Raw genomic sequence first — 27718 nt, forward strand, 5'->3', positions numbered from 1 at the left:
CGAAAATTCAAACGTTATTTGACGATTAAAAATGATTTGAAATGATTAAAAGTTTTAATACTAACCGAATCAATTTTAATCATAACTTGCGACAAAAATTTGAGTATTTTTTGATGATTTGAAATGATTTATAAAGATTAAAAATCTCTAATCATTTTTAATCATTTTATATCATGCTCTTATTCTATTATTAAGAATGATTATAATGATGATTATTAGTGAAATTTAGAAAATGATTTAGATTATATAAAATGATTGTAAATGATTTATTTTTTAATCATTTTTAATCATATCAAATCATTCTGTTTCATCAGGCTTTATTTGGATCAAAAAAATTTTTTATACTACTAAAACCCCGAATTTAAGTCATTTTTCACGGTTTTTTAAGGTTTTCTCGAAAATTTGGAGGTATACGGGTCAAACGGACCTCGGATTCGGATTGAGCGGGTCAAAATACATGAGAATATATGTGTCGCGTCCAATGCACAGACAACTTTTATTTTTTTGTGTGCCGGTGTATTATTAATCATACCAGGGGACAGGAATTCACAGAGTATTTTATGATAAGAAATGATTTGTTATGGTTAAAAATTTCAAATCATACTTGAATCATTTTTAATCATACCAGGGGACAGAAATCCACAGAGTATTTTATGATTAGAAATGATTTGTTAAGATTAAAAATTTCAAATCATACTTGAATCATTTTTAATCATACCAGGGGACAGAAATTCACAGAGTATTTTATGATTAGAAATGATTTGGTATGATTAAAATTTTTAAATCATACTTGAATCATTTTTAATCATACCAAAGGATAGAAATTCACAGAGTATTTTATGATTAGAAATGATTTGTTAAGATTAAAAATTTCAAATCATACTTGAATCATTTTTAATCATACCAGGGGACAGAAATTCACAGAGTATTTTATGATTAGAAATGATTTGGTATGATTAAAATTTTTAAATCATACTTGAATCATTTTTAATCATACCAAGGGATAGAAATTCACAGAGTATTTTATGATTAGAAATGATTTGTTAAGATTAAAAATTTTAAATCATACTTGAATCATTTTTAATCATACCAGGGGACAGAAATTCACAGAGTATATTATGATTAAAAATGATTTGGTATGATTAAAATTTTTAAATCATACTTGAATCATTTTTAATCATACCAGGGGACAGAAATTCACAGAGTATTTTATGATTAGAAATGATTTAATATTATTAAAAATTTTTAATCATACCAAATCATTTTTTATCCTGTCAATAGATTTGTATTTAAAATGATTCATAATGATTAACTGTGAAATATCAGGTATGATTTAAATGATTTGGTACGATTAAAAATGATTAAAAAATTAATCATTTTGAATCATTTCAAATCATTTCGTTTTATCAGGGACAAGTAAACTCGACTAAAAAATATTTTGTATTCTCGGTATAAAAAAAACTCTTTTTTCAGTGTACCTTCTTATTAATGGGAGCCTATTGAATATATAGAGGAAATAAATTACACATGATATTTCAAAGATCTAGTTATTATAATTTATGGGGACATAAAAAAAAATATTCACTTGGGCTAAGGAAAATATTTTTTTTTTAATCATTTTCTTTCTAACAAGAAATTTAATTCTTTATACCTAAATTAGTAAATCTACTTACCTAAAAAAAAATCTATAACTTTTAATCAAAGAATTCCCTTGAGATAAGGATTTCTTAGTGACTAAGGAGAAAAATTTTAGTTCAGAAATTTTAATTTATAATACAAATAAATGACATATTTTAATAAGAGAAAAAAAAATCTGTAAAGCAGTTGACTTTTAGATCCCCTGAAACTTTTGACTTTTCTCGAGCTCGAAAATTTTCCAATTAGTTCATTTTTGAGCTCTTCGAGCTAAAAAACTGAAAAATTACATAAAAAAAAAAACAATTATTTAAAAATTTTTCAATGGCTATAACTTTTGAACGCCTTGTTCGATTTTGATTTGCTTGGCGGCATTCAACGTAATTGTTTGAGCTCAAAAATAAATTATAAAGTCTTGAGTCGGTTAGATCGTAGGACATAAAAACGTGGAGATCTAATAAAAACTCGCATTTTCAAAATCGGTCTGAAATCAATAACTTCCTGCTCTTGAAAATTATTAATTTCCAAAGCTAGTAATTTAAAATTCTCGAATTAAGTGCAAAATCTTTGTTTAAATAGTTGACTTGACAAAAAATTCCTCAATAAAAAATTCGAAAATCTCATATTTATTTGTAATTGTAAATACCATAGAGTTGAACATAAAAATTTTTAATATGAAGAAATGACATGATTATTTTATGGATAAAACTATCCTAAAATAAGTGTTACTGTCGACAGCAGTTTGTAAACAATTCTCATCAACTGTCAGTTGCTCCATTTCAAAACACATAAAATGAAAATTCTTACATTTTTTTTAATTTGCCTTAGAAGTCGTAAGAAAAGAATTTCCATTGTAAATTGATAAACATTTTGGTTTATACAAAAGATATTATGATAAAAAAAAATTTAAGAAAAATAATATCAGATCGAGTTGAAAAAAATTAACTGAAATGAAATTAACTGCTATAAAAATTAGGAAAACGATTGACCCTGAAGGCCATTCCTGCAAATTGTCGCGAATTCCATATCTAAGCGCTTAAAATTGCACTTATGACGTTTCTGAGTTCTTGGAGCTCAAAAATACAATTTGTGTGTTATTTTGAGCTCTCCGAGCTCAAAGAGTTAGGTTTTCTATGCTTTTGAGTTCTTCGATAAGTCTGATAGAAGTTTAATGAAATACTGCTTTTTTAAATTTTCAAACTGCAATTACTTTGGAACGAATAAATGGATTTTCACGCGGTTTTGAAATAATTAAAAAAAATCACTTTTTTTCGATTTTTTTCTTCAACAATAACTCACGAACGAATCAACCGATTTCGACGTTTTTGGAGAAAATTGACGTGGTTTTTTAAGCTCGTATGGTTATGTTATTACATTAAAAATGATCCGAAACGAAATGTCGGAGTTATGCTAAAAAAACGCTTTTTTGAAATATTTCGTTTTCGATAACTCACAAACGAAACAACTGATTTTAACCGGCCTGGCGGTGATCGACGTGTTTTTCTAAGATCGACGTGTTTTTCACAAAACGGGGTAGAACCAATAACTTTCCAAATGAAAAAAATTTTTTAATTTTTAGCGGGAAGTTAAAAACAATTGATTTACGCTCTTCTAAGTTTATTTTTTCAACTCGGGATTGTAAACCAATATTAATAAGATGTAACAATACCAAAAAAATTAGTTTTAAAAATTCTGCAGTTACTATATATGGTTTGAAGTGAGGTAACAGAAGTGTGGACAATTCAAAGCTTAACAAAAAAACCATCTTATCGATAAAGTTTTATTGATCAAGTCTTATTGATCAAGTTTTGTTTATTCGTAAAAACTCAAAACCTCCAAGATCAGTTAAACTTCAATTTAGCTGATAACAACTTTTATTCTAATTTCATTGAAGAAAGTTTCGCGCGTGTGTGTGTGTGTGTGTGTGTGTGTGTGTGTGTGTGTGTGTGTGTGTGTGTGTGTGTGTGTGTGTGTGTGTGTGTGTGTGTGTGTGTGTGTTTGTGTGTTTACGCTAGTATATGTTGAAAAGTCAATTTTCAAGAATATAGCACTGATTATAAAAATAATGATCTTTATTTTTGAAACTAGAATTTCTACCGCCAAATAAAAAATAATCTAATATTTGATAAAAAAAATATCAAGTATGAAGCTATATCTATTTAGGGATCGAGTTTATAAACCTTGATTACAAAATTGAAAATTTCAATAAATTAATAATTATTTGATCAATTATAAGTCATAAGAAATAATAATTTTATTTACCTGCTGTGGTATCGGTATTATCGGAAGATTTTTCGAGTTTTCACAAGAATTATCTCGGAGGACTTCAGCTTCAGTCTGATCCGTCATTGCGAGCAGATAGTTTTGAGTTTATAATCTACTCCCTATACATATCAATAACTTTTTAATATTCGAGTTGATATGCTGTTTACTCGACAGCTACTCGACTAACTACTACTAATGATAGTTGTAAAAAAATACTCGACACACGACACACCTAGAACAACCTCCTACAGAACACGATGTTATAATTTTAAAGAGCGTGTTCTACGGCGATTTCTCGAACACATTTGTGTGAACACGACGCCGGCGTACTTTTGAATTATTGCCGCACCTGAATCGTATATATCGATATATTATTTATAAAATTTTACATTATACGGAATTAACAATTTTTCCCCTAAATAATCACATTATTAAATATAGAGAAAAAACCACACCTTCCTATACTTGTAGCTTTACTAATGGTTTTTGTTTATTTTTCGATAGATTTAGTATGATACGTGGTGTATGATGGATTGTTCCTCAGAATTATAAACTCTAGTCTGTCATTCCATTGATTTATAAATTACAAGTTATAACCCACCCGTTTCATTAGGTGTGAATTAAAACTCGAAAGCAGCTTTCTTAACAGTTGAATTATTTTTATAACTTCATAGCTTATTATGCGGTTTCGATCTCGTGTTTAGAAAGATGACAGTGGATCGGGAAGAAAATTAAAAAAAAATTAATTTTCATAAGTTCATCAAGACAAAAATTACTATTATTTATTAATTTGTTTCCACAGATGAAGTATTAATTTCGGTTAGTCAGAAGATTCAATTTAATTTGTTAGAAAAAATAGGAGTAGAGCTGATAGAAGAATTTTTTAGTATTTAAAAAATGATTTCTTATTATTCAATAAATTATTTCTTGTTATTTAATGAGTCATTTTTTAAAATGTAACAAGTATTTATAATTGCTAATAAATATTTATTAAGATTGAACATATATTTATTATAATTTTATAAATTTATAGATCCACATATTTCAAGATACAACCCAACTTTTTCCAAACATAAAATTTTATGTATATAGGAAAATAATGTCAATAATGAAAAACACTATCATATAAAATCAATACTTTATTATAAACACACATGAATATCAAAAGTAATTTAACTTGTAATTAAAATGAGTGTGAATTGAGCCGACATACGACAATTGAAAGTTTTAACAATAGATAACTTTGTGAAAATATCAATTACTATCGTTTTGAAAAGTGATAATGGCGCGTATTCGAATTCTCTTCAAGAGAATTTTTGTAAATTTTTATTTAATTGAATTCCTAAGCTATAATTTTCAAAATAAAATTTCATTCGGAAATATTGAAAATATATATCGATGAAAATGAATCAAATTCTATTAACATAGCATTTTACTTTCAATTTTCAGGAGTATTTTTTTATTTTTCGCAGAAAATGATTAGGTTCTTCTTTCAGCTACAACATTTGAGATAATGTTCTAAACGAAAAAAAAAAAAAAATGCTCTTCTTTATTTGATCAAATCCTACTAGAGCATTTTTTAACTTCCCGCTAAGAAAATCGAAGATTTTCCAAAAATCGGGAAGTTATTGTTTTTACCCCGTTTTGCAAAAATCGAGTTTTCAACAGATCTTGACGTTTTGAGGTCTTAGAAATCTTACCTGACCCTTCCCGCGATAGTAGGTAAACAGGGGGGATATTTAATCGGTAAAACAGATTTGTGGGTTAGCGCCCATGCTAAGCTGAGATCTACCTTACCAGCGGTGGGCTCGTCTCCGTGGTAGGTATCCTCTGTAGATATGGGTGACCTGTTTTTACCGACAGTAGGTGTTGCCGGTGGTAGATACCCTGATAGCCACCTTACCTATAACTTACTGTCAATCTACGTCCGCAATTTGAAGCAAACTTGACGGAGAGAGTTGGCAAAGCGAGCGATTACCTATTAGTTACCTATAACTTACTCTGCAAATAGACGTCAAAACTTGCTGTACAAGTATTTCAGTCAAATTGTAGTAAAGTTGAAAGGAAATTTAACTACAAGTTTGATTGTTAACTTGTATTCAAGTTGCGGCCGTAGATTTCCGTCAATTTGCTTACAACTGTTGTTGAAAGAAGAATTACCGCCAACTTGATGTATAAATTAACCGTAACTGCTGGAAGTCAACACTTACTGAGAAAGCGCTGGCTATCAGGGTGTGTATGACATTTTGAGGTTATGGATGAGGTTTTTATCCGTTGTTTTCATAGGTGGTGCTGGTACTGAATTTTGTAATTTAAATCTATCCGCCATTTTTAAAATTTATCCGCTATTTTCCTACCATTTTGAATCTGATTTCCACCATTTTTATATCGAGCCGTCATTTTAAGTATAATATCCGCCATTTTGAGTCTAATTTCCGCCATTTCAAATTTTGATTCTGATTTCCTGCATTTTTGTTAAAAAATGCACCTGTGATCTCAGCATCAATAATAGTTGCTTAGATCACAGGTGCATTTCATTGTTCATATTCTGAAAAGATTAATATATTCAAACTGTACGTATGATGAGTACATGCGAAAAGATACGCCATCAGTCGAGGTTTCTGTCTACTTCTAAACAGGTCTGAACCTGTTCAAGGTCACGGTAACTGCGTAGTTCTCTTTGCTTTATTCCTAACTGCGTAATAGATGACTCATTCTGTTCTAGAATTTTCTAACTGCGTAGTAGATTACGTCATCATACAGGTCTGAGCCTGTTCAAGGTTGCGTAACTGCGCAGTTTTCTTTGTTCTATTTCTAACTGCGTAGCAGATGACGTCATCAAACCGTTTTTGAGGTAAAGGAGTGGGGGGTAACTGCGTAGTACCCTCTGGCTATAAAAGCAGCGCGCTCAAGCCGTACTTCACAAAAACGAAGTACATCTCTCGTGATTAAACAGTATTCAGTGTTATAAAATATAGTGAAGTTCAGTGTTGTGAAGTACGCGAGTATAGTCCAGTGTACAAAAACTATTGTGTAGTGTACATCATCTATAAACAGTGACATAACCTTTAAAAGTGTACATAACCTATAAACAGTGTATATAACCTATAAAAGTGTACATAACCTATAAACAGTGTATATAACCTATAAACAGTGTATATAACCTATAAACAGTGTACATAACCTATAATATTGTGTAAGACAGTAGTGATTCTCGTTCCAAAATGGCACAACATAACCTCATCGAGGCTCTCAAGAACTTGGTGGACACTATTGCAGTCTCATATGCTGATCTGTTGGGAGAGCAGCTCACTGATGAACATCGTCAAAGGTGTTTACGAGTGTGTGAGGAGACCATTGAATACTTCAACACAATATTACTGGATCCTGGAACAACAATTCAAGTGAGACGAAGTATTCAAGCGCACATCAACCAACTCAACTGGTTTACCGATCAGTTCTCCAGACTCGGTAACCAAGTTGTTGATGGAGATCTTAACCAAGGAGTCAAATGGAAGGACTTGGAGAATGCTTTTGCTGGTAACATCCAGACTGGATGTGTTGTCAACCAGCATCACAACGATCCAGCATCATTTCTCCAGGCCTCACGGGACATCATCATCAACAAGGTACAGAGTGTCTTGAGAGATCTGGCAGGGCTGAAAGTGAATGTTGAACTCTTTTGTACATTCCGGAAACAAGAAGATGTAGAAGAGCGAAAGTCTTTCATCACTAAAAGTCGTGAGATTCTCCCTGCTACATCTCTCCAGGATTGGTACAGTGAACATGTATACGACAAATTACTTCAAAGAATTGAAGATTTTGAGCATGAGGGTTCCGGATGGAGTCTGCTTGGACCGAACAGCTTGATGGTGACCATGTCAAGATTCACACCAACCCAAATTGGAAACTCCACCTTTGTCAGATTGCCAAAGGATATTGTCAAGAAGAAGAATGCGGTTACGAACATCCAGAACAATGATGAGTTCTGCTTCCTGTGGTGTGTCAACGCTGCCTTGCATCCACCAGTATTGGTTCCGAGTGATCCTACAAGTTATCGACACTTCAGCGTCAGATTAAATTATGAAGGTATTCAATTTCCAATCAAACGTAATGATGTACCAAAATTTGAAAAAATGAATGACCTTAGCATTAATGTATATGGTATAGAGTCAGAATTCACAGGTAAAAAGTCTGAAAAAAGTACTATTATCCCATTATATTTAAGTAACTTCGAGTCAGAAATACCAACAATACATTTATTAATGATTAAAAAAAGTGTAAATTATACTGATAATTTAGATAATATTGAGTCTGTCTATCACTTTGCATGGATACATAATCTTTCTGGATTAATTACAAGTCAAATATCTCTAGGTAGACCTAGATTATACTTTTGTGATCGTTGTTTGAATCATTTCAAATTAGAAAAATGTTATTTAGAGCACCGAGTAGATTGTTTTAAATCTAACAAAGTCCGCATGGAATTTCCCAGTGAAAAAAATAAAATTTTGAAATTCAAAGATTTTAAGTCTAAAGATACTGTGCTGTTTGTAGTTTACGCGGATCTAGAATGCACACTCGAACCCCCAGGAGATGATGAAAAGACAATTAATAAACATGTTTCACACAGTATTGGTTACTATGTACATTGCAGCTATGATAACACACTCTCCAAATTTGAATTAAACCTTTCTCCTGATTGCATAAACTGGTTTGTTAAACAATTAGAGTCATTAGCTCTGGACTTTGAAAAAATTCTAAAGAATCCCATTAAAATGAAACCTTTAACGAAAGAGCAACAAGATAGACACAATCAGGCAACTGAGTGTCACATCTGTGAAAAACCAATCACTTCTACAACAGATAAAGTCTATGATCATTGTCACTTCACGGGCAACTATAGTAACGCAGCTCATAAATCATGTAACGTTAATTATCAGAAATCTACCATTATCCCAGTTGTCTTTCATAATTTATCCGGCTATGACTCACACTTTATAATTAAATCCTTACCCGGGAAAAAATGATCAGACCTGATCAGACATGAACAGGCATGAGTCTTCAGCCCTGATCAGACATGAAAAATGACCATGCCTGATCAGGCATGAATTGACCTGATCAGGCCTGATCAGACATGGTCAGGTCTGAAAACCCATTACTATTTTTAATTAATTATTTTGCTTAATTTTATGGTTGTAGTACTTGATAGAGTCATACGCAATTCTCTATAATAAAATAAAATAAAAAAAAAAATAATTACATATTATTGTAAGGATGTAACACCAGCGGTCAACCATCCAACTACCAACCATGCTCAATGCTGTTTAACTCTGGTGTTATCCGTTTGCCTTGAATTTCCCGCCTTCTGTGCTGCTATATTAGATGTAACAATTCTATGAAGTACATAGAGTATCGAATAAGTTTATGATAAATATAATGTTAAAATTGGTTTTATAATATATTTTGATAGTCCTAATTTATTTATGTAACCGAATCTCATTATAATATCACATTTATTTAAATAATATAATAAGTAATGATTTTCATATTAGGCAGGAGCAGAGCAGACCATAACATCCCATAGAAAATGTAATAAATTTTTATTTCAAAATTATTTAAATAAACGTAATGTTAAAAATAATTTTGCACTTTTTGTGATGACCAAAAATTTTTTTTTGTCAAAGAAAAAATTTTTATCTTATCTCTGACTATAGTCAGAGAGGAACAGTCATAAACAGGCATGGTCAGACATGAATAGACATGAACAGGTATGAACAGGCCTGAGCGTATTTAACACTTCAGACATGATCAGGCATGGAGAGGTCTGATCAGGCATGGACAGGCCTGAACGTATTTAACACTTTAGACATGAACAGACATGAGCAGGCATGGATAGGTCTGGTCAGGCCTGAGCGTATTTAGTACTCCAGATATGAGCAGGCATGAACAGAACTGATCAGGCATGATCATGTATAACTTCAGGCCTGGTCATACATGAACAGGCATGATCAGGTCTAATTTCAGGCCTGATCATACATGAACAGGCATGGTCAGGTCTGATCATTTTTTCCCGGGTAGCTACAGTATTTGAGGGTGAAATTTCATTATTACCAATCAATAAAGAGCGTTACATTTCTTTCACAAAATCAGTTAAAAATACTTTAGTCTCTCTAAGATTTATTGACTCTTTTAGATTCATGGCCTCCAGTTTAGAGAAATTAGCTTCATACCTTGATGACAAAGACAAACAGATTACGCGACTACACTACCCTGACCCTAACAAATTTAAATTAGCAATACGTAAGGGTGTATTCCCGTATGAGTACATTGACAGCATTGACAGACTAGACGAGAGACAATTACCTGACCAGGAATCATTTTATTCTAAATTAACAAACTCAACTATTTCCAATGATGATTATGCTTTTGCTCAAGTAGTTTGGAACGAGTTTAAAATCAACACGCTTGGAGAGTACTCAGATCTATACCTAAAAACAGATGTCCTTCTCTTGGCTGATGTTTTTGAGAATTTTAGACTCAGTTGCTTTAAGACATACAATCTAGATGCTCTACACTTTTATATAGCACCAGGTCTTTCGAACTCGGCAATGTTAAAGCATAGTGAAGTAGAACTTGAACTGTTAACTGATCCTGAGATGCTTCTTTTCATTGAAAAGGGTGTTCGCGGTGGGGTATCGATGTGTGCTATTAGACATGCTGAAGCTAACAACCGGTATATGGTCAAAGATTTTAATTCAAACAACCCCGAAACATACCTGATGTACTACGATGTAAATAATTTGTATGGCGCAGCGATGAGTACGTCTTTACCCAAGGGTAAATTTGAATAGGTTGAAAATGTATTCAATGTAGATCAGTTTTTCAATGATGATGAGAGTGTAGGCTACATCCTTGAAGTGGACCTACACTATCCTGAGAAATTACATGATCTACACAAAGATCTACCTTTATGCCCAGAACATTTTGTACCACCTGGCAGCAAACAACAAAAATTAACAACAACTCTGTATGATAAGTCTAATTATGTAATACATTATAAGAATTTAAAACAATGTTTAGATTTAGGCTTAGAACTTAAGAAAATACATCGAGTCTTGAAATTTGAGCAGTCAGACTGGCTCAAGTCATACATTGATAAAAATACTGATTGCCGAAAATTAGCGAAAAATGAGTTTGAAAAAAATTTTTATAAATTAATGAATAACGCAGTTTTCGGAAAGACGATGGAAAATGTAAGAAAATATAAAGATGTATATTTGAGAACGAAGTGGCAAGGTCGATACAATGTATCCGATTTAGTATGTAGACCTAACTTCCACAGCCTTACAATTTTCGATGAAGACATGGTTATAGTAGAACTTAAAAAAGCTAGAGTCTGCTTCAACAAACCAATATATGTAGGCTTTAGTATATTAGATTTATCGAAGACTTTTATTTATGACTTCCACTATAATTATGTGCTTGACAATTATGCAAAAACATCTAAATTATTGTACGCTGACACAGACAGCCTAATTTACCAATTCAATGTACCCAACATCTATGAAGACATCAAACGTGATATCTCAAGGTTTGATACTTCCGATTACCCACCTAACAACGTCTTCAACATGCCCCTTGTTAACAAAAAGGTTCTGGGACTCATGAAGGATGAGAACAATGGAAAAATCATGTCCGAGTTCGTGGGTCTCAGAGCCAAATTGTATGCCTTTGAAATCCATGATCCTAAGAAGGAAAAGGATAGAATCAAGAAAAGGGCAAAGGGTATCGGAGGATCAGCCTTGAAGACCATCATGTTTAATGACTTCAAAAGATGTCTTTTTGAAAATGTGCTGTTGAAGAAAGAGCAGTATATGATAAAAAGCAAAAAACATCAAGTGCACACAGTAAAACAGGAGAAACTTGCTCTCAGTTGGGCTGATGACAAACGTCAACTCATTGAGGCAAGCACTGATACTGTGCCTTGGGGTTATAAAGGCTCCTTAGATTTTAAGAAAAGAAAACTTGTAGATGATGAAAATAATAATAAGAGACAAAAAGTTTTGTAATAGTAAAAATAATGTAAATATATTTTTAAGGATTTATGTATTAAGGTTTTGTAAATAAAAACAATGTAAATATAATTTGTGTTTTATATATCTGATTTATTGATCCAACTATTATGTTTAGTATCAAAGCCTAACCATTTAACATAGTATTTATTTCCACGTTTTCTAATTACTTTTTCAACAAGATATACATCTGGATATTTGACTTTGCTGAGTTCTTCGTTGTAAAATCCGCCTTCAATTGGTTGATCCTGATAGTCCACGAGCTTGTACGTCGTTCGATTCGTATTCTGCACCGATTTGATTGTGAAGATTTCTGTTGTCAAGTTTGGCGTGTATCCTTTGTCAAAAACATGCTTGTACTTGCTGATTCGGACTTTGTCTCCAACTTTGAACTTCTGCTTCTGCTTCGATTTGGTTTTCAGTGGTTGATATATATTTTCCAATAGTTGTTTCTCCTGAGCAGCGGTAACATCAACAGGTTTCATTTTGATGGTACTATGTTTGGTGTTGTTGTATGTATTCACCAAGTCATCAAGTACATCAGTCCACTTGTAGCTGCTGCGAGCTGTAAACTCTCGCCACATTTTAGTCTTGAGTGTTCTATTGAAACGTTCACATATGGATGCTTTGAGATTGCTGAATGTTGAATACAGATTTATCTTGTGCTGCTTCATCAGATCTTTGAATTCTTTGTTGTAAAACTCTTTACCCTGATCAACATGGAGATTCTTAGGAACACGACCTTGCTGGAGTACAGACTTCATAGCACTAGTGACACCTCCACCACTTTTTGATTTAATTGGAACTGCCCAGGCATATTTAGAAAATATGTCTATGATTGTAAGCAGATACTTGTATCCTTTATTGACTGTTGCATATGGAATCATCTCAACCAAGTCGGCTTGTCAAGTCTCATCGAGACCTCGGATATCAACATGACGACGTTTATAGTTCCTGCGAGCTGGTTTGTGAAGCTCTTCAGCTATCACCACGTTTTTCTCTTCCATTGAAATTATTAACGAGATATTTGATATTATTTTGATGAGAGGAAAGTACTGCTTTAACTTCCTCAATAGCTGTCTGCAAATTTCTCACAGCAGCTTTCAGTATTACTATTTCAGAGTGTAAATGTGAAATAATCTCTTTCTGTTCACTGTCTATACTTTTATTCAGTTCAGACATCTGTCTCAGTACAAACTGCACTGTCGCCGCATCATGTTCATTTGAAGGATTACCGAGATTGCACAGCCTTTTATTCTCAATGTTATAGTTTCCATCAGAAGTTACATTGAAACCTCTACCAGCAGGGCCTCGTTGACCTGACTTATCATTGTCCAGTGGACGTCCAAATATATCGATGCTCATGGTTATGAACACTTTGACTGTCAGCGTGCGAATGATTTAATTTTTCAGAAGCTTTTAATATATAACTCCAGCCTCCCTAAGCTCTTCAATAATTGATATGATTTCATTCGTGTGACTTAGATTTCCAGCAGCTTGAGATGTCATAAGTAGTCGCAAACGATCAACTAGTTCATTTGGATCATCCCAGTAAACATAGTCCATTGGTAATCTCTGTTTTCTTGCAATCATATATTTTGGTAACCCTTTACCGAACTTGGTGATAAAATCAGCAATGTATTTATTGAACTTGATTGTTGTATCTTCATAAATGGTACGATTTGGATCATAATTTTTCCTATGAGCGTTGGTATGTTGAATTATGTCCAAGTACTTTTTCTTATCATCTGGGGTGATGAGTGCATCCTCTGGTGATTTTCTAAATAATAATTCCAACAACCCAGGAGTTATTGGATAATTTTTTTCTTTGACAGTTGTTGTATCATTTGCAAATGAAATAGGTGAATCACCCATATGCATTTCACCACGTTTTCTGCGTACACCATATCTCATATCATTATCTTTATGTTTTTTACTTAAACGTTGTAGATAATTAGTGAGAAGAGGATTTCTACGAGCTGGAGTACTTGTTGATGGTGGTGGCTGAGTAATAGCAAGTGCTGTATTATCAAATGAACTTTCATCACCTGTTATTAAACTGTTGTATACTTCTGGATCATCATACAAAGATTTTTCAACCTCTTGTTTTTGAACCTGTGGTTTTTCTTCTTTTTTAATATTTTCCCCTTTCAACTTTGAAGATCCAACTATACTCTGGAGTGGTGTCACAATAGGCTTGAATATTTCCTCCATAGCTTTCTCAGCTGTATCTTTACCCAACTTCAACATCTTGTGCTTCCGTCGGATGGCATCACTGGCTTGAGATATCTGATGCAGAATATCTTTCTGCTTTGATATTTCTTCAGGCTTCATGTTGACAGGTTAACGTCTACAGCATGTATGACTATCACACTCTAAAGTACCTCAATTTATACTAATGAAGCAGTCGAATCCTTTGCGATACCTACCACTGTTCAATTCACTGTCTTTATCTATTACCACAAACCCATATTTATTCCAACATGCCGAGCATAAATCTCTGAATGAGTTGTACGACATGTCTGTATTGACATGATCATTATAAATATGCCTCAGATTCATTTCATCTTGACGGAATAGCACGAGAAAGTTTGCGTTATCTCTAATCAGATGCTTAGGTATTCGTGTATAAGTTTGACAGAGATAAAAGCTATCAATATCTTTGTGTCGACCCATGCAGAAAAAAGCCTTGATGTGATCCTGTTTTTCACAAGCAACATCATCAAATATCATCAGGGAGTTAGGTTTTGCATCTTCAGGCTTGATTACAGCCTCATGATCGCTGAATGTGAAGAATTCAATACCATCCATCTGTTTAAGCAGTGTTTCGAGAAACTGATACTTTGGTTGGTTAAGAGACTTTGAGTAAAGATATATATTCTCAAACCTCAAGCCGTTTGGATGTACAATAAGAGACAGTAGAGCGTTGGTCTTTCCACAGTTTGATGGTCCGCAAAATACTGCACGGATACTGTTGGGAAGTAAACCACCATGTCGTTTGAGTTTCACACCGGTTCCTTGAACAATTTGATCAAAATTGATCAATAACTGGCAACTGAGCTCTTGGTTTGTTGTCCATGACTGCTGATTGTATTCTGAGCTCAAGAGGTATATATACCGGCTTATATAGATAAGCGAGTCAGTCTTCGATGTGACATGTCTGAGAGCAGACGTGGTAAAGGTTTGTTCAACAACATAATCAATAAGCTCCCACTTGAACTCCATATCCCTGGGTACCAGTACTGCGGTCCAGGTACAAAGTTAGCTAAGAGGTTAGCTCGAGGTGATCCAGGCATAAATCCTCTGGACGCTGCGTGTAAGGAACACGATATAGCTTACTCTAAAAATCGTGAAAATTTGGAAGCCCGTCACGAGGCTGATAAAATTCTTGCTGAGAAAGCGTGGCAACGATTTCAAGCGAGGGACGCTGCTATTGGTGAAAAAGCTGCTGCTTGGAGTGTAAATAAAATCATGAAGTTAAAAAGACGTTTCGGTATGGGTCTTAAAAAAGAAAAACCTATTCCTAAGCGTAAGACAATTAAAAGAAAAACAATGAAGCGTAAGATAAATAAACGCAAAGTAGTCAAAAGAAAGACTTCCATGAAAAAGGATGTTGCTCTAAGACAGATTGTAGATGGAGCTAAAAAGTCTATGCAACCTGGTGGAGATCCGGTTAAAACAGCCCTTGAAGGTGCCCGCAAGGCTGTTAAGAAAGCTCGTGGAAAGAAAAATATTCGATTGCCTCGTATTCTACCAGTTCCATCAAAGATTGGTGGAGTACTTCCTTTCTTGATTCCCCTGTTCGCAGGGTTATCAGCAGTTGGTGCTCTGACAGGTGGAGCTGCAGGTGTTGCAAAAGCTGTGAACGATGCAAGCGCAGCTAAAAATCAACTTGTTGAAAAGAAACGTCACAACTTGAAGATGGAGGAAATAGTTGTAGGTAGAGGATTATACCTTAAACCTTACCGAAGTGGTATGGGGCTCTATCTGAAACCATACCCAGAGGGAACTGGTTGTAAGAAGTCAAAAAACCAGTAGAGCTACCACATCGAGCACTGACAAATAACATCGATTTATTAAAGTATGCCAAGCTACTTGAAATTCCAAATTTTCGTGGAGTTTTCATGAGAAATGATTTACCAAAATCTGGACCAAAGACAAACGAATCAGCTATAATAAATTTAGATGATAAACTTGGACCTGGAACTCACATGGTTGCATACAAGAAGAATCATGATCAAGTAATTTATTTTGACAGTTTTGGCAATCTACAACCCCCACAAGACTTGATGAAATATCTCGATGTAGGTAGCGTAAAGTACAATCATAAAAGATATCAAGACTTTGATACAATCATATGTGGACATCTGTGCTTAAAATTCCCGGCTGGACAACTATAAATTGAAGTAAGTCGAGACAACAAGCGTCAGTCATGGCAGAGTCATTCACCTTGACACTATCTGGAAACTCCTCCATACTGGAGGCAAATTATTTTCCACCGATTGAGTTATCATCAACAAAAAATTATGTACTTGGACTCGTTAAGCTCCTAACATTTAATTCAATACCAAATATTGATGTTGGTGCAAATAAATTTTATGTGTCATTAAAAAGATCCAAAAGAAGTATAATCAAGAGATTTCAAGAAATAACTATACCAACAGGGAGTTATGAAATTAAAGATATTGAAACTTATATAAACAAGACATTACCTGAACTGAGTTTCACTTTAAAAGCAAACAACAATGAGTTGAGAAGTGAAATAAAATGTGATCAATATATAAATTTTGAACCTGAAGATTCCATTGGATCATTACTTGGATTTACCAACCGCGTGCTTGAACCTAACACAGCACATAAATCTGATTTACCAGTGAAAATATTAAAAATCAATGCTCTGAGAATCGAGTGCAATATAACTACTGGATCGTACATCAATAGTGAGAAGAATCATACAATCCATGAATTTTTTCCAAGGGTTCCAGCAGGATATAAGATAGTGGAAGTGCCAACAAACATCATTTACCTGCCAGTCGCCGTACGAGCAATACACAACTTGAGACTACGCATTGTTGACCAAGACGGGAGAATAGCAAATTTCCGTGGCGAGACGATAACGATAAGACTGCATATAAAAAGTCTGTAATGGGTATCGTATACGAGACAAAGACTGGTAGTGGGTATAAAAGGATTGCAGCATGCCCAAAGATTATCAGTCATCATCAAGCTCTGAAAGTGTTAACACATCAGAACAGAGAGTTCCTAAAAAGTCTAGGACTAAAATTACGTGGAAAATTCATAAGATAAAAATAAATTTTTGTTGTCTAGCTTGCGTTATACCATGGCGGAAATCTTAGATATAAAAAAATCGATTATTTTCGATGAATCTATTGCACACTGTGAAGCTCATTCACACTTGCCATATGCATCATCAACATTCAACAACAGTGATGAAATCAGGATTGCTGTTCAACATCAAGATCTGTGCTTGCTCCCAAGAGCACATTACATTTTTATGGAAGAATGAGGAAAGCTGATGGTACTGCTGTAAGTGCTACTACGAAGATGGTCAACATGGCTGTTTGTCATATGCTTGAAGAGATACGTTATGAGCTCAATGGTGTAGAAATCGATAGATGTAAGAATGTTGGTATCACCAGTGTTATGAAAGGATACGCTTCTCTGAGCCCGGGACAACAAAATATTCTGAAAAATGCTGGTTGGATTGTTAATGAAGATGACAACAAGCTGACTGATAATAGCGGTTACTTTGATGTCTCAGTACCGCTGAGTTTCATTCTTGGATTTGCTGAAGATTATCAACGAATTATCGTGAATGCCAAGCATGAATTGATACTGATCAGATCAAATACTGATCAAAATGCTTATGTTGTTACCGTTGAGAATGAAAATGTTTCAATTACGATTCAAAAAATTGAGTGGATTGTACCGTATATAACAATGTCTGACAAGCAAAAAATCGAGGTGTTGAATTACATAACCTCCGATCCAACTATCCCAATCAGTTTCCGGACTTGGGAATTGTATGAGTATCCACTGCTACCAGCTACCAACAAGCATATTTGGATAATCAAAACAACAAATCAGCTTGAGAAACCTCGTTTTGTTATCCTTGGATTCCAAACAGTAAGAAAGAATCAACCGGATCAAAATGCATGCGAGTTTGACCACTGCAACATTAGAGACATTAATCTGTTCTTGAACTCTCAGAGTTATCCATATGGAAATTTGAACCTCAACATTGTGCATAATCAGTATGCCTTGATGTATGATATGTACACAAATTTTCAAAGTGCTTACTATGGAAAAGAAGCTGAACCACTATTGGCTAAAAAAAATTTTCTGAATAAAGCACCTCTGTATATAATTGACTGTTCCAAGCAGAACGAGTCAATCAAGTCTGGACCTGTGGATATACGCCTGGAATTTGAATCATCAGTACAGTTTCCAAATCAAACTGCTGCTTACTGCTTGATAATTCACGATCGAATAATTGAGTACAATCCCATTAGCAGCACTGTGAGAAAACTTACTTAATGGTGCAGTTTGATCCCAAACCCACCATACATTACATGTATGTATGGGACTTTGCATCCAGACAAGCGAGGAAAGGATCATGGGAACAAGCAGCAAGAGACGGAGAACGATTTCACCGACGAATACAACAAATAAATAAAATTATTGATCCTGTACTAATCAATAAACTTAATGTAATTAAAAATAGTAAATAAACATGATGTAATTAAAAATAGTAAATAAAGAAAAACTTTTTTATAATTTTGGGTTTTTAATTATAAACCTTACTATAATAAATACGAAATATATTAGTAACATTACATAGATTTAAACTTTTTCATTAATTGCACAGTTGGTATAGATGGTGTGTAAATGAATTTAAATTTATTGTATGATGTACCGATGTCATACAAATAAATCTTTTCACCATTATTGATAATATTCTTCATCTTTGCAAGTAGATGCGGCTTATTCAAAAATTTCTGGTTGCATGCAGCAGGGAGAAACGTTGAACAAGTGTTGTCCAAGCATATTTCAACGTTGAATCCAAATTGTGTTCTAACTATTCTGATGTTTGTGATCTCATAATTATGCCCAGTTTCCAATTCATGCATTCGCCTGAATGGTAGACGGCACCCGTACATCCTGGTGATGATAGCAGATTTCAGCAGCGGGTAGCAGATTCCAGGACCAGATAGCAGATTCCAACAGCAGATTTCGGCAGCAGGTAGCAGCTTCCAGGGTAGCAGAGTCACTACAGTATTTTACTATGGTACTTCACAATATTTCACTGTAAACTCGTACTTCACACTGTAAACTTGTACTTCACTGTTGTGAAGTACGCTCTCAGCGAGCTGCTTTTATAGCCAGAGGATACTACGCAGTTACCCCTCACTCCTCTACCTCAAAAACGGTTTGATGACGTCATCTGCTACGCAGTTAGAAATAGAACAAAGAAAACTGCGCAGTTACGCAACCTTGAACAGGCTCAGACCTGTATGATGACGTCATCTACTACGCAGTTAGAAAATTTTAGAACAGAATGAGTCATCTATTACGCAGTTAGGAATAAAGCAAAGAGAACTACGCAGTTACCGTGACCTTGAACAGGTTCAGACTTGTTTAGAAGTAGACAGAAACCTCGACAGATGGCGTATCTTTTCGCATGTACTCCTCATACGTACAATTTGAATATATTAATCTTTTCAGAATATAAACAATGATATGCACCTGTGATCTAAGCAACTATTATTGATGCTGAGATCACAGGTGCATTTTTTAACAAAAATGCAGGAAATCATAATCAAAATTTGAAATGGCGGAAATCAGACTCAAAATGGCGGATATTATACTTAAAATGACGGCTCGATATAAAAATGGTGGAAATCAGATTCAAAATGGTGGATTCATAACATAAAATGGCTGAAGTCAGATTCAAAATGGCAGATTTCAGATAGCAGCCACCAAAATGGCGGATAGCAGCCACCAGATGGCAGATTCAAAATGGTAGGAAAATAGCGGATAAATTTTAAAAATGGCTTGAAAATGGCGGATAGATTTAAATTACAGAATTCAGCACCAGCACCACCTATGAAAACAACCGATAAAAACCTCATCCATAACCTCAAAATGCCATACATATCTACAACCGGCAACACCTACTGTCGGTAAAAACAGGTCGCCCATATCTACAGGGGATAATTATCACAGACATGAACAAGTTGCTGGTAAGGTAGGTCTCAGCTCAGCACGGATGCGAGTCCGCAAATCTGTTTTACCGACTGAGTATTGCCCCCTGTTTGCCTCGCGATGGTGTGTGTGTGTGTGTGTGCATGCGCGAGCGCGCGCTTCTGTGTGTGTGTGTGTCCGTGTAAACCTTTTATAACTTTTGAACGGCTTGACCGATTTGATCGCGGTTGGCGTCATTCGAAAGGGCTTCACCAAACTTAGATTTCCTGCTAGTTGGAACCGATTCGGACCTGTAGATTTTGAGAAATCTCAAAAAAACTAAGAAAAAAAATTTTTCAAAATGTGGTTTTTTTTAAATAGCTTTTAAACGGCTCGACTGATCGATACCAAAAACTAATCAGTTCTTAACCTTAAAAAACTACGTCGATCAAGCTGAAGTGCGTCAAATTCGGTTCATTCGTTCATGAGATATCGTTGACGAAAAAAATCGAAAAAAGTGTTTTTTTGTAATAACTTCGAAATTATCGATTAAATCAATTTTTATTGTTCTTAGTTTTTTATGGGGCTTAAAAAACTACATCGATCGCCGCCAACCGCTTGAAAATCGGTTGATTCATTTAAAAGTTATAGCAGTTTGAAAATTAAAAAATAAGAAAAACATTTTTTTTAATGTGGTTTTTTTAGAATAACTTTTGAACGGCTTTACCGATCAATTCCAAAAACTAATCAGCTTTGAACATTAAAAAACCACGTCGATTGCGACCAAGCGAGTCAAAATCGGTTGATTCGTTCGTGAGATATCGTTGACGAAAAAAAATTGAAAAAAGTGTTTTTTTCTGATAACTCCGAAACGCTTCATCAAATCGATTTTGTTTGAGCAAAATTTTTTATAAAGCTCAAAAAACTACATCGATCGCCGTTAACCGTTAAAAAATCGGTTGATTCATTCAAAAGTTATAGTAGTTTGTAAATTTTAAAAATTGTCTTTCATCAAACTTTTATTAGACTTTTGAGCTCGAAGAGCCCAAAAGCATAGAACAGCTATCTCTTTGTGCTCGGTGAGCTTAATCTACTGGAAAACCGATTTTTTTTGAGCCCGAAGAGCTCAAAAACAGCAGAATCATTACATTTTTGCGCTCGGAGAGCTCAAAAACATCATATATAAACGCTTGGTGTTAGAAATTAGCGGGAAGTTGCAGGGATGGCCTCTAGGTCAACCGTTTTCCAGATTTTTTTTTTTTAATTTTCCAAATTTAACATATTTATAATCATTTTTTCAATATCCGACAAATTAAAATTTTTATCTACAAGCATGCCAACACTATAAATAATTAAAAAAACATTTAGCTCTTGTTTATTTTTTTATAAATATCATTTATTTTTATATAAATATCATTAAATAACTACTAAGCCTGTAAATGTGACAGTGTTATCTCTGTATCTGTGTTAGGGCTAGGATTAGCTGCAAGAAGGTTAGGCCTGTAGTTGCTACAAAACTACAGTAGTTATTTAATGATATTTATAAAAAAATATTTGGCTTGCAGTATTTTTAGCTTGGGTCAGCTGATTTAAGGAGGGTTTTTGAGTTGTAACTACTTTTTGGAGTTTAAAACTCCAGTTGTTCAATCGTCTCAATCATCATTTTGAATTATTTACAGAAAGGTATAGCTATTTTGATGTATTATTTTTCATTTTTAGAAATGAATTTAAAGTGTTGTTTTTAATGAAGAAATGATGCAGTTCCTCCAATGACACAATTACTATTGTTGTTACGATTTTGTGCTACTGGAAGTTTTATAATTACTGTGGGTGATTTTTTTGGAATAACTAAAAGTTGTGCACACAAAATAATAGATAGTCTTCTCGAAATGATTGCAAGTCTAAGTGATGAATTTATACGTTTCCCTTCAACTCCAGTTGAAATGCTGCAAAACCAAGTTGAGTTTTATCAAACAGCCGGATTCATCAGGGTCGTAGGCTGTATTGATTGCAAGCATGTAAAAGTTGAATCATTCGGTGGTAATGATGCTGAAATTTTTCGAAATCGAAAAGGACATTTTTCTATTAATGTTCAAGTAATATGTAATGCACGCCTAAAAATAATTGATATTGTTGCAAGATGGCCAGGTTCAGCTCACGATTCAACTATATTTAACAATTCAAGAATTCATAATCGTTTTGAGAATAATCAGTTTGGAAACCCGGGAAAAAATGATCAGACCTGACCATGCCTGTTCATGTATGATCAGGCCTGAAATTAGACCTGATCATGCCTGTTCATGTATGACCAGGCCTGAAGTTATACATGATCATGCCTGATCAGTTCTGTTCATGCCTGCTCATATCTGGAGTACTAAATACGCTCAGGCCTGATCAGGCCTGTCCATGCCTGACCAGACCTATCCATGCCTGCTCATGTCTGTTCATGTCTAAAGTGTTAAATACGTTCAGGCCTGTCCATGCCTGATCAGACCTCTCCATGCCTGATCAGACCTGTCCATGCCTGTTCATGTCTGAAGTGTTAAATACGCTCAGGCCTGTTCATACCTGTTCATGTCTATTCATGTCTGACCATGCCTGTTTATGACTGTTCCTCTCTGACTATAGTCAGAGATATGATAAAAATTTTTTCTTTGACGAAAAAAATTTTTGGTCATCACAAAAAGTGCAAAATTATTTTTAACATTACGTTTATTTAAATAATTTTGAAATAAAAAATTTATTACATTTTCTATGGGATGTTATGGTCTGCTCTGCTCCTGCCTAATATGAAAATCATTACTTATTATATTATTTAAATAAATGTGATATTATAATGAGATTCGGTTACATAAATAAATTAGGACTATCAAAATATATTATAAACCAATTTTAACATTATATTTATCATAAACTTATTCGATACTCTATGTACTTCATAGAATTGTTACATCTAATATAGCAGCACAGCAGGCGGGAAATTCAAGGCAAACGGATAACACCAGAGTTAAACAGCATTGAGCATGGTTGGTAGTTGGATGGTTGACCGCTGGTGTTACATCCTTACAATAATATGTAATTATTTTTTTTTTTATTTTATTTTATTATAGAGAATTGCGTACGACTCTATCAAGTACTACAACCATAAAATTAAGCAAAATAATTAATTAAAAATAGTAATGGGTTTTCAGACCTGACCATGTCTGATCAGGCCTGATCAGGTCAATTCATGCCTGATCAGGCATGGTCATTTTTCATGTCTGATCAGGGCTGAAGACTCATGCCTGTTCATGTCTGATCAGGTCTGATCATTTTTTCCCGGGAATGCATTACTACTTGGTGACTCAGGCTACCCAAATCTGTCTTATTTATTGACACCACTACAAGATCCACAAAGACCGGCAGAGCAACTTTACAACGAATCACAAATCCGAACCCGAAACACGATTGAACGCACCTTTGGTGTTCGGTCGAGAAAATTTGCTATAATTCAAGGCACAAGATTTAGAAAAATTGAAAAAACATTAACTTGTATTATTGCTGCTACAGTTTTATATAATATTTCGCGACAAGGAAAACCACTACCAATTAGAAATGTCTCTGTTCAGGGATATCTCCAAATTCCTGAGGTAGCAAACCCTGTAATTGGTTATGCTAATATTAGAAATATATTAGTGAATGGATACTTTCAAAAGTAAGTAGTAATTTATTACATCGTATCTTCAAAATTAAATTAATACTTTTTTTTTTATTTCAGTTTAATTGCACAAAATTGAATGCTAAGACAAGGAACAAAAGAGACACGTATACGTGTAAACAGATACGAGAGAAAAACACGAGAGAAAAAATTTGACAGATCAGCGCGATCATGTATAGATGATTGTTGCTCACGAAAAATAAAATTGCCTATAAAGTTTTCAAATAAAACTCTTGACTTGACTATTACGATTATCTTTAAATTACAATATTTAAAGTAAAATATAAAGAGTATTCAACGTAATAAAACAGTTATAAGCTTGAGAGTAAATAGAGCGCAGCATTATTATGATTGTGGGGCCGATCATCAACATCATCAATATCATTATTATTTAAAAAGAGTCCTCCTTCAATCCCATTTTTCATTTTTTTACTTTTTCTCCGTATAATTTTATGCGTTATTTTGTTGTGTGTGGCCTCGTGCCGAAAAAGAAATTGGAATTAATTAATTTCTTATTAAATATCCAGAGTACGATGGTCGTGGCATCGTTATTGCTATTTTTGATTATAGAATAGATCCTGGTGCTGTGGTATTGTAGGTAAACAATTATATTTATTTATTTAATTATTAAAATTATATTAAATGTGGAGTATAATTGTTTATGGTTTGTAGGTGATAAGTGATGGCAAACCGAACATTTAAGCATGCCTTGACTGCAGTGGTGATGAAAATATTGATGCAAGTACTGTAGAACAATTAGAGGAAGGACTTATAACTATTATTGCTGGTCATAAGTTAATGGTAATTATTATTTTTTTGTATTTTAACTGTGTTAACTATAGCTGATTTGTTATAAATGCTAACATTTAGTTTGCTTATATGCATAAAACTTAATTAAAGTTTAACACTCAATCTAATAAATTTCATAACATCAATTATTATATACTACTGTAGAAATTTGAGACGAGTTATTCTAATCCAACCACTGTCGAAGATAAGTTGGTCAAAGAAGACTTGCAAACGTGAGTCGAAGCTTTGTAAAATGAAGAAAAAAGTATCATGACGTGGGCACAGCGTATGACTGCATTGTCTATCATAATTGAAAAAAATCTAGAGGTAAAAATATTTATTTCTAATGAACAATAAATTTGCAACAGTAACAAAATAATTTGTTTTTCAGAGTCTGTATCGATAGATTTGAAGAAGGTAATTTGGAAGCAAGAATTCATTTTGGCGAGTACTCACTTACCCATTAGTGTGCTACGTTAGCTCAGCAAGATCAATTACATATTTCTGCAAATATTTACGATGAAGATTAAATGAAAATATTAAATTCACTAGTAAGTTTTTATTAATAACAGTATTTAAAATTGTTTTTATTTTTTAGTATCAGAATTTAACAAAATTAGAACATTAAACAAACATTTTTAAGTAAATAATTAATTTAATAAATTAATGCATTTTTTATTATTTCATTGGGCGCGATTTTGAACTACGGTCCAATAATTAAAAAACATTTCCCAATAGGGCCAATTCGGTATATTTCCATTTAAATCAAATGTAGCTTTTAAGCTGTTAAATTCTTCGCATAAGGTGCAAATTCTCAAAGCGACTACTTCTAGAGGTATAGGAGGCCGCAAAAAAACAAGTTGACTTGAAATTTTTTTAATAAAAATTTGAAAAACAAAAAATTTCAGCAGTTAGGAGTGATTTTACGTAATATTAACCGGTAAAATTAATAATTTTAGTAATTCATTTATAAATTAACTCACAATAATCCGTAATGACTGGTATAACTTAAATCTTCCCAATCATCGGTGACAAATAAATGTTCGCTTGCAATGAATCTGTTGATTATTTATTGGAATAATGTTACAAATAAACGTGTAAATAATTAGCCAATAGTTTCAAATACAATTTATTAATGAGAAGAAAATATCACACGTAGTAACAAATTAATGGTTCAAGAAAGACTGACTACTTACGAGCAGGCAGTAATACAATAATCCCTATTGGTATTTATGAGTAACATATTAAATTCGGATGATTATAGAAATATATAAGTATGCATATTTGCTATGGTAACTAAACTTTCAACAGAATCTTTCGTTGAGGATTTTAAAATCAATTTTAGGAGTAACTATTAAAAAACAAAATAATTGTTTATAATTATAGTTTAAAGTAATAATATATTTTAAATTAAAAAAAAAAAAAATAGAAAATTACACTTATCCATTTTTGTTCGATTACTTGATTGTGCAGAATACAGTATTCTGTTGAATATCCTTTTTTTTGTTTTAAACAATAACAAGCAATGATCCATTGCCTAGCAACCCAAATAAAGATAAAAGAAATAAAATACAAAAAAATTGATTGAGATAAATAATTAATAACAAATTATACTTTTAATATTTATAATTGTTATCTTAAAATGAATAAAATTAATAAAAACAAAGCTTCAGAAACTGTTAGGCAACCTATTTTGTCCAACGATCAAAAATTATTATTAATTAAATTAATTGCAGAATACAAGGAATTTTTAGAGAATAAAGCTACAAAGTTTCCGCGAAAAAAAAAATTCAACTTGGAAAATTATTGCCGAAAAATATGCAGAATGTTATGAACCAAAACCTTCTGACAGTATCATAGTGTTTTGGAGGAATATCAAAACCAAAGCCAGGAAATATTCAAGTGCTCTGAAAGCAGAAGCTATGAAAACAGGTAAATTATACTTTTTCTTTTAATTTTCTTGATATAATAATAAAATTTGTATTTAAATTATCCCAATTTTTTTCAGGAGGAGGGAAAACAAGTGTTGACAATGATCCGGTGATGGATGCGGTTTGGGGTGTCATACATCAAGCAACTATTCGAGGATTTATTAATAAGTATGATAATGATGGTGATTCATCCACGGTGGCGGATATCATTAATGTGGAGGATGAGGGATCCAAAAACGATGTTTTTGAGGTAATAATATCTTTCATATTGACCTTAAAGAAATTTCTAAATATTTTAAATTACGAATTACTTAATACATACTTTTTTTGTAAAAGTTTATAACCTTTATACCTTTAACTTGATCAAACTTGAATTAAATTAGTTTATCTGTTAGGATATGAGTAAAAATATAAGCTTTAAACATTTTTTTTTCTTAATTAGTATTTGCTGAGCAACCAACAAGTTCGGGATTGGGCGAAAATCGATCCATCTAATTTAAAATCTAAAATAAGTGCTCCATTAAAAGCCAACAAACATAAAAGTACTTCAGCCAAACCGTATGATAACGTCCTTCAAGAAAAACATATGTCTCCAAAAGATGAGCTTGCAGCTATATTAAAAGAGCAAGCTATTGAAAAACATCAATATGAGATGGAATTACTTAAAATTAAAATTCAAAGAGAACATTTATTATTTGAGAAAATCCAGGAAGGAGAATATTTCCCTGCTGATTCTAACAGCGAATAATTTTAATGTTTTTTTTATTTGCACAATAACTTGGTATTTTTTAAAAATAAAAACTTATTTAAAGTAAATAATAAATCATCAAATAATGTATTTAAGCACTGTACAGTAATGAATGACTGGATATAACAATATACTGCAATAATAACTAATATTTATTGTTAAACTGTAGAATTTTTTCTCGTGCTTTTAATTTTGGGCCTATCTTCTTAGGTACTGGTTTGTTTGTGTAGGACTTGCAGAAGTAGTTATGGTAGTCAATTCGTTCTCTCGTCAAGTCCAGGATTTCTGCCTCGAGTCTACCAAACTATTCTGCTTCTCTTGCTTTTCCTAGATGAAGGCTCTTATCCTTAAGGGACATATATAATTCCTACTA

General features: G+C 33.3%; 2 protein-coding genes across 4 annotated transcripts in view; one reads left to right on the top strand and one right to left on the bottom strand.

Moving 5' to 3' along the window:
• Window positions 1-25689, bottom strand: part of LOC141538149 (transmembrane channel-like protein) — a 42639-nt gene extending 16950 nt beyond the window's left edge. Inside the window, exon 1 of one of the 2 annotated variants that reach the window (XM_074259500.1) lies at window positions 25650-25689. Coding sequence is in view for 1 of the 2 variants with exons in the window: in XM_074259498.1 (XP_074115599.1) it covers window positions 3898-3984 (87 nt within the window). In the remaining variant the exon portion in view is untranslated. Of the gene's footprint in view, window positions 1-3897; window positions 4017-25649 lie in introns of those variants that run through there. The other variant, XM_074259498.1, reaches the window with a different exon arrangement.
• LOC141538152 (uncharacterized) lies at window positions 23974-27688 on the top strand. Of its 2 annotated transcripts, XM_074259502.1 has the most exons (7): window positions 23974-24475; window positions 24550-24678; window positions 24832-24993; window positions 25058-25217; window positions 26554-26598; window positions 26675-26847; window positions 27040-27688. In XM_074259502.1, exons 5-7 carry the CDS (start codon window positions 26589-26591, stop codon window positions 27343-27345), a joined length of 489 nt encoding a protein of 162 aa, XP_074115603.1. In that variant the 5' UTR covers window positions 23974-24475; window positions 24550-24678; window positions 24832-24993; window positions 25058-25217; window positions 26554-26588; the 3' UTR covers window positions 27346-27688. The 2 variants fall into 2 exon arrangements, 1 of the variants encoding a protein (XP_074115603.1); XR_012481008.1 differs by lacking the exons at window positions 26554-26598; window positions 26675-26847; window positions 27040-27688 and adding an exon at window positions 26403-26543 and having other exon boundaries at window positions 24016-24475.
• Window positions 27689-27718: the final 30 nt, after the last annotated feature.

This window comes from Cotesia typhae, unplaced genomic scaffold, assembly GCF_013202065.1.
Source record: "Cotesia typhae breed Kobodo isofemale line unplaced genomic scaffold, CoteBio_Ctyphae contig_20, whole genome shotgun sequence".
In the NCBI taxonomy this organism is placed as follows: domain Eukaryota; kingdom Metazoa; phylum Arthropoda; class Insecta; order Hymenoptera; family Braconidae; genus Cotesia; species Cotesia typhae.

Excerpts from the sequence above, each read along its gene's own strand:
- LOC141538152 (XM_074259502.1), top strand. Across the intron at positions 26,848-27,039 it reads CCAAAAACGATGTTTTTGAG|TATTTGCTGAGCAACCAACA; the intron begins GTAATAATATCT and ends TTTCTTAATTAG.